The sequence below is a fragment of the Triturus cristatus genome, chromosome 10 (genome assembly GCF_964204655.1).
Source record: "Triturus cristatus chromosome 10, aTriCri1.1, whole genome shotgun sequence".
Classification (NCBI taxonomy): Eukaryota; Metazoa; Chordata; class Amphibia; order Caudata; family Salamandridae; genus Triturus; species Triturus cristatus.
Genome location: NC_140593.1, coordinates 100723332 through 100735213, shown reverse-complemented (window position 1 = coordinate 100735213; position 11882 = coordinate 100723332). Strand labels below are relative to the sequence as shown.

The 11882-nt window shown below is 43.9% G+C and overlaps 1 protein-coding gene across 1 annotated transcript; it reads right to left on the bottom strand.

The window, feature by feature from the left end:
- Positions 1 to 4601: 4601 nt before the first annotated feature.
- On the bottom strand, positions 4602 to 5381 carry LRRC3B (leucine rich repeat containing 3B). The gene has a single exon (XM_085629961.1). It carries the CDS (start codon positions 5379 to 5381, stop codon positions 4602 to 4604), a length of 780 nt encoding a protein of 259 aa, XP_085486087.1.
- Between the last annotated feature and the right edge of the window lie 6501 nt (positions 5382 to 11882).

Here is an 11882-nt window from a genome sequence, read left to right as displayed (position 1 = left end):
AACATCCAGCAAACAGCACATTGTTGATTATGCGGCTTTTATAAGGAATCTTTAATCCTGAATAGCAGAATTATCCGGTATTCAAGTGTTCCCCTTTCTTGACTCTAGTTCACCTAAAAGGTCTTCAGTTTTACCCTTGCTTTCCTACTTGCATTGCACTCAGGTCTTTTTTAAATATATATCTGGAGATAAAACAAATAAAAGTTATATCCCAAGATGTTCTGTTGAGATTTCTGTTCTAGTGTGTAACTACTGGCAGGGACTACAGATATGCATGTCAGCTGGGTCCTGCTTAGATAAGAACATTCTAGCCATGGGGTAACAGCATTTACAGCGAGGCGTGAACCATACGCTGTCGTTACAACGTAGGTGTTACAACGAATGCGTCTTTACCACACATACCTTTACCCCGCATATCGTTACAGCGACATGCTTTAGGGAAAACGGTGTTGGACTTCAAAGTTCAGCGCTTTCCCTACAGTTGCGCAGACTGGAGTTGGAATAGTAAATTATACAAAGTACAGCACTTTCCCTAAGGCATGTCGTTGTAATGATATGCGTGGTAAAGGAATGCGTGGTAAACACGTTCATTGTAAAGACTGAACAGCAACACTATGCGTGGGAAAGGCATGCATTGTTCCGACATACAACCCGTGTCATGTCCCCTCTCAGTGGAAAGGCAGGAACCCACACACTGGTTCACACCTTGCGTGACTTCCTCAGTGAGGTGTGCATTGCATCATCTGAGCCAGTAAGCGTAGTGACCCACATCTGGACAGCCCATCACAAATAGGGCAGGGGTAAGGGCGGAATACTTGATTTAATTTCAGCACCTAGTAATTATTGGGGCAAGCATTCTAGAGCAACAACTTTTTCACAGTTTGCTACAGACGAGGACCAATAATATGAACACCATCCTTTGTCCTCCTGCAGAAAACATGAAAACACAGTGGCGTTTGCTCATTCCTACAATTTCTGTCCTGGGTTAACATGAAAATACTGACAATGTTGGTGAAATATGGCCAGGTGGCATTCCTAGAAACATGTCTTCCTCCCATAAGCCTTGCAGCCATGGCCCAACACTGTGAGGCCAAGGGGGCGGGGCTGGGTAGTGAGATAGGCCCGCAGCATCATCGAACTGCATCTGGACATGTGCATTCCGGGAGTGCTACCAAATTGGGAAGAAACATTGTATATGTATGAAAGGAGCTGCATGTCAAAACTGTTGATTGAATCAGCATCGTACTACATTACAACCGGAAATTCACTCTGAATGCTAATAATTAGGATTAGAACCTGTGAAGGCTGCAGAGGGGTCCCGTAGCCAGGGATCAGAATGCTTCTAGCTCCCATACCATTGCCTTCTGGGGCTCTCACATTTACCAATGTAAGTTTGGCCTGAAAAATATCAGAATGCTAATTTATTACTGAAAGAGAAATTTGTAAATATGAATTCTTCATTTCTACAGCACTCTGCTGCACTTTTCTTAAGTCTAGACTGTGCTTTCTAACCCTTTTCAAATGCATCAGATGATTGTAGTAGATGTCAAACTATTTTCAATTGTTTTTTGCTTTCATATCTGTCTGGCTGAAAAGTCTTTTGTGATAAATCATTGCTCTTGCTCTGGGTTTCTGGGAAACCGTCTTGGTATCAAACTCCTCACTGTCCCCCTTGAGGGCATCTTACAGGTTTTAGCTTGCTTCATTGATCACCCCCACACTGATGGGGCTCCACTGACTCCCCTTGCCAGCCCAGACCATCTTCAAATCCAGCTGCATCCCTGTCTACTTGGGTGACAAGCTTGCCATCACTGGTGGCTGCTGACACACCTGCAGCCAAGACACCTTTACACGGGGGATGAAGAAGTACAGAAAGGAAGACACCAGCCCTTTCCCATATATGTTCCTTAGATCTGGAATGACAATTCTTGGGCATCAGGACCGCCAGAAGCCCTGATCCAATTTGGGAAAGAGCTGCAGGCTCACCACTTTAAAGAACACCACACCAGGGTGTGGCAACAGTCCACAAACTAACTACCCCTCCGAGCACATGTTGGCTGTGTCTTTGATCCTTTACACCACTCCAGTGCCTCATGGCTAAGCTTGCACTTTTTTCAAATACCATCCGCATGCATACCTACATACATACATATATACATACATATGGATAGTCATACATAATGCACTCCTCTAGAAACAGTTAACATTTGAGTAAAGATTTTCATTTTGGAGAGACGCAGGCTGAGACGTTGGCCCAGCATAACTAATACGATGTATTTCTACTTAAAAGAGCTTTAAAATATATGGACGTATTTTAGTAGGGTTGATATTTTTAAGAAATATCCGCACCAGGAAAGTTGCTGCTTGCAAAGTCGCTTCAATGATGCTAGAGGAAGAATGGTGAATTGGGGCCAGATGTATGAACTGATTTTCCCATAGACACAGAATGGGTAAAACTGTTTGATACATCTGGCCCTTGGTTGCCCCTCCTGTGAGGTATTTCCTGTGATGTCATGTTTGTATGCAAACTCCCTGCTGTGAGGTTTCTAGTGTGTGGAGAATGCACTACACGATGAACTACATTCTCAGGAGTCCTTGAACGTCCACTTGGACAGCTCTGGTCTTCTTGGGCCATCAGGTTCATCTCGCCTCGAGTTCGATGGCGTCCTTGCTAGACAATCATCCTACAATCTTGTGGCAACCTTGACCATGCTACTTGGAGTCAGGATTTCATCGTGAACAGAGCCAGGGCTTTCTTGAGAGTTTGTTGGAGGGAGGCTGAGTGTTGATACAGAGAACTATTCTGAAAATCAACTTGTGCAGAGAAACTAACTTTGAACTATGGAGAACATTTAACTTTGAGCATTGTTGAATACTTTGGGAATTTTTGCATTTAAACTTGGGGTTGTTCCTATGAAGGATAAGAAAGTATTTTCACGTTAAGATGGTGGATACCCATGATATTTTTATATGAAAATATGTAAGGTACTAAGACTTCTTTGCAAGTGATATATGCACTGCGCAGAATTATTAATGACTGTGAATTACTTTTCAAGAGGCAAGTAAAAACTAAGCTTAACTCCTTCAGAGATTGCACAGGTATGAAGCTAGAGGTAGTTGTCTTACCAGTAGGGGAGGAGTGTTGGTGAAATGAGGTATTCATCCCTTGTTATGCTTCAGTTTTAGGAATAGCAATTTTTCATTCCATAACACAGAGTTTGCTCAACAGAGATAGATTTAAGGTACATTCTTTACCCTGAAGGTTTTGTAACCCAGGCCATCACTGAGTTTTTTTTTATTTCTGCACCTCGCACGCTCAGCCTCTTGAAATGGCCTCACACTAACGTGCTGTACCCTGATAATTCCCCAAAGTAAAGATTTTACTAACATTAAAGATAATCACCAAATTAAAAGAAGATTTGGCAATAAGTTTGTATTTTGTATGTCCTGGCTTTCCTAGTGCTTGATTGTATAGGGAAGGGAGTGCAGATAAAAGCATTTGATAAATGGATTTTACAGAGAAAAGGGATTCTTTTTCTGAAGTATCAATTTTTCAGATGGTTTGACCAGCGCTCCCTCCATCGTACTGCCAGGCCAGGCTGATTTCAGTATAAAATTAGTTCATCAAGCATTCCACTGGAGTAAGAAGGGCATGCCCAAATCACCAATGCAAAGACGAAAATACTCCTCTGGGCAGATCCAAGATGTGATTGACAATGCCTCAAGCCAATGGAAATAGAAGCTGATAGCTATAGAAGGTTGACCCATAGCTCCGTCAAGTCGGTGTGCTCTACAGTATGTTCGCCATCAATGGTGCAAGCGCCATACACGTCTAACCTAAAAATAGTTCTGTACTGTTGTTTTGTGCAACCCATCTGTGGTCACTTAATGGCATTCAAGAACTTCTGTTTTCTATTTACACATTTGCATTGGAAAATATGAAAGTTGGTATTTTAAAAAAGAGAATCTCTGCTTTCGACAATCATAAACAGAGGGTGTTTTTGAGGATTTCAATAGTGCACTAAGCTACAGGGAAATGAGGCGTCATTACAACATCCAAGTGCTTTTGAAGAGCAGTTGATTAAATGTAATTTCCAAGTGGACATCTCTGGTATTAGCCTAACTAACTTTTATGGGCACAGACCCAATGAGAAATCAAATAACTTTTTTACCTATAAAACCACCTTGGTCTGTGTGTCTTGTGTCTGTAGCCCCCTGTTCAACACACTGACCACAAAAACAAAATCATTCAATGAGCTTGCAATTAAATAATTGACAACTAACCATTCAAATTTAAGTTTTTATTTGTTTTTTAAATTAAAAAAATAAAAATTTCCTTATTAAATCGTGAAATACATCCTAACTAATGGTTACACAGGCGTTGACTTGGTACAGAAGACCTTCAAAGAAATGAGAACGGCGTACCACTCAACAAGGGTTATTTTTTCTAAAAGTTGGTCGGAAGTGGCACGGATCAGCTGAGCTGAAATAAAAGGCTATGTTCTTACTTTTACAGTGAGTATTGGAACTAAAGACCTCTGGTCAGAGTGCCATTAAAAACATTGTCCAGTTCTCAAATGCAGCCGCTGGTTCTAAGAATACTATACCACAGTGCTAATGTCGTCGGCTTCTTCTGGCTTCTTCGGCCTGCTCGGCAGGGATTTCAAGTACTCCAGATGCCTTCTCGCATCCTCTTGATTTTGTCGAACATAATATACCACATAGGATATCACCATGGTGAACCAGCCAAACATGGTGACCAGCATAGCATAGTCTGTAGTCTTTTTGGGAAGGTTGCAGAGGTCGGCATCGTTGGCATTGGTGAGTAAAGCCCTGCCGGCGTGCCCAGCCAGCTCTGAGGTTTTGCAGATGACGTTGCTGGGCGTTTCATGGTTGGAGGCCATACTTCTCAGCACCTGCTGCAGGGTACAGTCGCAGTGCCAGGGGTTGTTTGCTATTCGAGCGCGAGCCTTCAGGCCCTTGAATGCATGTTTATGCACTCTCGAAATCTGATTGTCTGACAAGTCCAGAGTCTGCAAAGTTTCCATCACTCCCTTAAAGGAATGTTCATTGATGAACTCAATCCCATTTTTGGATAAGTTGAGGACTCGCAGTTGATGGAGGTCTTTGAAAATCTCGTTAGGGATAGTCGTGATCTCATTCGAGTCTAGGTTGAGCAGAACAGTTTCAGGTGGGATGTCTCTGGGTATCTCTTTGAGGTTTGCATTGCTACAGGTGACATTGAGACCCCCAGAGTGAGAGCAAAGGCAGCCTTTTGGGCACATACTGGCGGAATGAAAGCACAGTATCATAAGGACAAAGCTTTGTAAGAGCAGACACATGGAGAGAGAACGAGTTAACCACAGGTCTACCAGATGCATGCTGGGATGTCAGCATAATCATGTGGCCGCTCCTCGTTTATCCAGATGCGGTAACGAAGAGTGCTGTGAAGCAATTGTCTCCAAAGTCCATCACCAGCATGAACCATCATGCGCACCGCCTCTTTGCCAGCATCCCGCTTAGCCATAAACCTACAAGAAAGCACAAAAAAATCATTACATATGGAAACTAAAACTGATTGATCTTCCTAACATTAGACTTACTAGTGTGGAGCAACAATATAATGTTGTACATTTTCTAATGAAAAATATCCCAACAAAGACCTGTGAGTTCAAACAAATAAACATAACTTTAATAGATTGACATGCTCTACATAAGGCACAACGTGCTTGTGATTGTTGAACAACTCCAAGAAGTGACTGACTTAGCCTTAAAAATCTCTGGTCTAAGATTCAGTGACTTGGTGACTTTAGAGTGACATTTGTTTGTACTTTTTCTTGAAATCATTCAAGTTGCCAGTGGTTGCTGTGTACATCCTTCTTCTCCTTGTACCTTAGATCTGAGGTGTAGTTCTGAGTTGGGTGTGTTTTTGAATGCTCATTACTGTGGGAAGAGTCTCCCAGTTGGATAATCATAGGAACATTGTTCCAGAAATTCCCTTCAAATTGGGGTTTGTGAAAGGCAATTTGCCTCTGACAGGAGACTCAATACATGGGTTAATAGTGTACGTCACATTTCACAATGCAGGGCCTATAAGGAGCAAGATCATGTGTCAAGAGGGCTGTGTATGCAAGCGGCAATGCATCAAAGCAAACCACTTCAGCATGGCATACTTACACTAACTCACCATTTGCTCCTCGTGCCGGCACATTAATAGCCTCTCGTATGACCATTAATATGTCACATCCCCTCACACCTGCATGTTAATTATGAACATTAATCGTGCATCATGTCAACAAATTGCCTCTACTATCAAAAGATGAAGTGCCTCTTCTTCCATGCCAACTGGCCCTCATATCAGTAGGAATGACATATCACATGATTTAAACCCTAGGTAGTTTTATTGTATATCATCAGTATATGTATGGCCCTCATATCAGTAGGAATGACATATCACATGATTTAAACCCTAGGTAGTTTTATTGTATATCATCAGCATATTTATGGCCCTCATATCAGTAGGAATGACATATCACATGATTTAAACCCTAGGTAGTTTTATTGTATATCATCAGTATATTTATGGCCCTCATATCAGTAGGAATGACATATCACATGATTTAAACCCTAGGTAGTTTTATTGTATATCATCAGTATATTTATGGCCCTCATATCAGTAGGAATGACATATCACATGATTTAAACCCTAGGTAGTTTTATTGTATATCATCAGTACATTTATTTCTTCTCATAAAAAATGTGAATTGCTTCCCAATTGGGTCATAAAGTGCTTCTATTATCAGCTCTCGCCTTGCTTGCAGGGTCATGTCTTGATTCTGAAAAATAAAAACAATCGTCCCTGACACTTCTCTCCGGGCGCACGTGGGACATTGCTAGGCGTGGGCGGAGTGAAGTAAGTTGTGCTGCTCGTGCTGCTTTTTAGTGCCTGGAGTTTGTCCAGCGCTGTACAATCAGTGTGAATGGCACCACGTGCAGTGCAAGAGGGTTCAGCTTCTTTCTGCTTCTCTAGTAAATATTCTACTCGAGCGGCAGCTCACTCAACGTGAGCGGCAGGTTTCTCAACGTGAGCGGTAGCGACCCGCCGCGACCTCCCGCATTGAGAAATCTTGCCCGGAGGTGGTCTAGCGTTTGATTTTCCTCGCTCACCAACTTGACAATGACAAGCAGCAAGAGAGGAAAAGCCTTGGGGGGGGGGGCTGGACTTCCATCCCTGTTGAGCCAGACGGCTCTTGAAGGGTGGGCTGCTGTCAAGGAGTTTCTGACGATGGAGCTGAGTGAAGCTCCGCTGTTGGAAACAAGCCTGTAACCCACCTGTAAATGAGGCATCGGAACCACAAGGTGTGCGGAATGAGATATCTGCCAATTTACCGCACGTACTGTATGGCCCCCCCCCTGTAGATGCGGTACTCCATGAAATGTCGAAAGTGATGACAGGAATTCAACATGCTGGTTCCTCGGAGCCGGCTTGATGGAAGTTTGGATTGTTTTATCTTGGATATTTGTGTCACGGTAAGCACACTTTTTGTGTTTTCGTGCTTAAAAATGAACGGGTGGTGTTAAGCAATGTGTAAGATACGTTGTACGCGCACTGAATGCTTACCTGTGAATAATTGCAGTTGAGTTTAATAGGGATGCTTGTGACAAAAGTCAACGGTTACAAACTGTATAAATCGTCTCTTTCAATGACTGATACCGCGATAGGTGTTAACATACTGAGCAAGCACTTAACAGTTGAGAAACGATAAATCTTTTAATTTTAATGATTCTAGGTAGCTGTTCAGTAAATTTGATATTGCCAATGGTAATGCGCATAAATTCTTGTTTTGTAGATGCCCCTGACGAAAGGATGTTTTCCCAAAATGCATTGGGTGTTTTAAATAAAGACGTGACACTTGGAAACTATCATGCCTCCTGTGCTTGTGTGAACATCTTCGTACTCAAATGAATAAAATGAATTGAAGGAATTGAACATTGGAGTAAAGGAATGGAGTGAAATATGATGAAATAGAAGAGTGAGATTATAAACATTTAATTGATTGGATTCATTTAGCGACGTGGCTGTGCTGCTTGTACTGGTACCGAAGTAGGTTCCTACGTGTTCTGCCCCCCCCTGTAGATGACCACCAACACTGCTTAGAGTATCTGGCTTTACTTGGTACTAATCCTTGCCAGTGCTGCCAATGGCAGTACCAGCACGACTACTAACCAGCACACTCCTATAAGTCTGACGATTCAGACTATTCTAGGCCCCCATGGCTATCAGAATGGCTTGGGTATCAGATATTAGTCATTTTAATTGTGTATTGAATAAATAAACGACTGTTATTGTGCTTATTTCTAAATTGGACAAACAGCGCCACCATGTGGCAGACTGTCATAAGTGCCGGTGTTCACAATTAAGTGCCAGTGCTTAGCACCCGAAACCACCGACTCAAATTAAACACCATTAAACTGACTGTTAATGGCATAATATGACAAGTGGAACAGATGGCATCTAGAGAAGATTTGCTTTTTACTAGTAGCAAACTAAGGAAAACAGCAGGATATGGTACAGAGACTAAACATCACTTCTGAAGTGTGCCTCAGAAAAGCTTAACCAAGGACCACGCCAGAAATTCCAAATGCTGCACCAATCAATATCTTCCATTCTGAACATGTCTCCAAAAATATTTGAAATAGGAATGTTGGAGGAGATGTTCATAAAGGCAGGCCTAAGAAGTATTCTTCGTCAGATTGTAATCAATTACAGACATGTAAAAATGGCTGGTGATCATGACACTTAGACAGTCATATGTTGCAGATATTCAAATCCGCGATATGGAAGAAACCAACAGAAAAGAGGCATAGAGTGTAAGGAATCGAGCAGTGCCCTGGCCCTATCTGTATAATGGCATCGCTCGCATGAGACTGAGGTACGTGCTCCAGGGCTGCACGAGAGTTTACTGCACTGAGCTCTAGATGTTGGAAGAGTCGATGTGTAGCTTGCAGGATGCCACATGCGCTGAGTTTCAGGGCCGGCTTTAGGGCAGTGCCACCGGTGCCACCGCACCGTGTGCTGCCTTCCTGGGGGCGCCGTGTTTGCAAGTTTATTAAGCTTTTGAAGCACCTGCTGCAGCGTTTCTTTCCACCTGCAATTACCAGGCCTCACATAAATGTCAAGAAAACTCCTGTGATTATTTATGTTCCTGGAGCAAGATCCGCGTTTTGTATAGTTGAGGTTTTGACTTATGTGAAGTTAGTGCAGAGGGTTAACATGCCTGCTGCAAAGAACGTGTACCAAGTAGATTTCAGAGTGTGAATGATGTAAACAGATCAGCAGGTTACTGTTTTCAAAAGAGACATCCTTTTGTTACTTGCAATTTATAACTTAAAGTCCTAATATAGAATAGTGAGCTATTAACTTTCATCCCAGAACCGCATACACACTGCAAAGTATACATTATTAGAACTTTGATTAATGTTACAAAAAGGGTTAATTTGGCTAGAAATCGATTATTATTAAAGAAAACTCCCAACTATGCTGTTTCTTTTTCGACTCTGAGTTTGTGCTTCTCCACACCAAGCACTCTTAAACTATACTGCCTACAAGTATGGATGACATGTGACTCCTACACTTTCAGTCCTTTGGCCTATGTAACATTTCCTATACACTGATTTACACACGTATGATTGATTGTCTCTGTGTAATGTGTGTGTGATGCAAAGTGCTCAGACACCCTGCACTGGTATGAGTGGCGCTATATAACTAATTCAATGCATCTGAGAGAGTGTGGTTTTGGTGACTTGGTCACTGTTAAAGGGTGCTAGTGAGAGAATCCGTGGTGGAGGTGGTCATTGGGGGGGGGGCGCCAACAAACATTGTCGCACAGGGCGCCACCAGCACTAAAGTTGAGTTTAGTAATATGGAGTCAGATATCCCAACAAGAGGACAGTAGAGGAGGTGAATGAGCCTACAAATTCAAAGGAAGCGCAGGTCAAATCTGGTAAAATCCGATCAAAAAAACACTGACTCCCAAGGTGCAGTAGTGACTTTGTTGTGGAGCAGGCAGTGGTCCAGGAGAAAACAAACTTTAAATGAAAAAGAAAACTTTTTTTAAATGCAGTCATGGTTTCTTTGAAGGGAAACTAGCTGCATTTAAAAAAAAAAAATCTTTAATTAAAGGCGATCACAGACATGCTGGTCTGCTGACCATAGCAGGCCACAATCCCTGTGATGCCCACCTATTGGAGCGTGTGCAAACAATGACGTAGCAGAATAATGTGATTCCGTTGGCTAAGGGGAAAATGGCTAAGGAGCATTGGGGTTTTCTGGCTGCACTGCCTTGTGCCTTTTAAGAGATTGGGGCACCACTGGCCACTTTAGGTATGACTCATGTCCAGTGGCGGCTCCTCCATGGGGGCGTGGGGGCGTTGCCCCCCTGCTTTCGCCCAGTGCGAGAAGGCAGAAACATAAAATGGTAAAACTACCATTTTATGTTTCTGCTTCTCGCACTGCGAGAAAGCAGAAGTGCCTGGTTGCGGGTGGGCGGTCCTGTTCGAAGGGAGGGGGTGAGTGGCTTACCCACTGTTGTGGGTACTGACTGTCTGGTCAGCCCCAGGGCCGAACAAAGCAGTCATGCGCACTCACCCTCTTTCTCTATGTAGGCTGCATGATGCTGGGGCGCTCTCCGCTGCACCTTACCAATCACAATGCTGCCATTGCAGCGTTGTGATTGGCTTAGGGGAGGGAGGCTGCCGAGGCAAAACGCGGCCAGGAGCAGATGCAGGCATGAGCTGAGGCGGCGGCGCTGCTGATCCGGAGATTGTCGAGGAAGGTACATTTTTTTTTATTACTGTTCCCCCCCCCCCCCACCTTGCTTGCCAGCCGTGACTTAGCATAAGCCTTCTTGTCAGTGTGCCTGCTTCCCGGTAACAAATGTAAATGTGCGCGCCAACTCCTCAATCTGCAAATGTAGGGGGTGCCAAGTTCGGATGTGTGTTGTGTTTGATTTTTATTTATGGAGAGAACAATGAGAGAGCTAGGGAGGCAAGGGTGCGTCCGTATCCCCTGTGGTATATATGAGTTTAATCCCACTCACCTAGTGGGTCCTCAAGCACTGCTTACCAGTGATCGTACCAACACCACTGGGTTCGTCCAGTTTTGATTAAACTGATTTTTATTTATTACACCTGTCTGCATCTTCTCTGCCTCTGTTCACGGGTGCCTGTATGTGTATAGTTTCGGTTTGTGGGTGCTTGTTTTCGTCCGTGGAATTCGGCAGAAACCGGGCACGTGTATATTTAAATACAAAAATGAAAACTGAGCAGTTTAGGGCCTTCTGTGTTTCTGCAGCCTGCAGACTGCAGGACTATGTAAAACTGGGCATTGGTAGAAGTTGCCTCTGGGCCTATGCGACTAGTGACTGCATGCTCTCGCGCTGCGCAGGTGACCAGTGGGAGCTGTAAACTGAAAGCGGGTGGTCGTGCCCGTGACTGATAGTTGCAGTTTTTCGACCGTGTAGGTGACTGACATCATTTATTCTTACCCGGCTTGTAAAGTTAAGTGGGATCAGTTGCACGTCTGTGCTTTGAAGGAGGGTGGTGGTGGCAGGTGTACTTCCTAGGTCTAGGCGCTGATATGCGCAGTTAGTTGGTGCGGCCGGCTGCAGACTGGCAGCAGTTGCACTTTCTGGGCCTGTGATTCACACGGGAGTCGGGCTGTGAGGTGTCCCATGTACTGCGTGAGGCCCCGGGGCGGCTCTTGTCATTCGGGGCAGCACAGGGCCCCGAAGGCCAGCTCTGCTGAGAGAGTCGAGCACTGAAGACTGGCAAAAGCCAGCCACCACTGCAGGAGTTCTGCTGCGTCGCACCTCAGGGCTGAG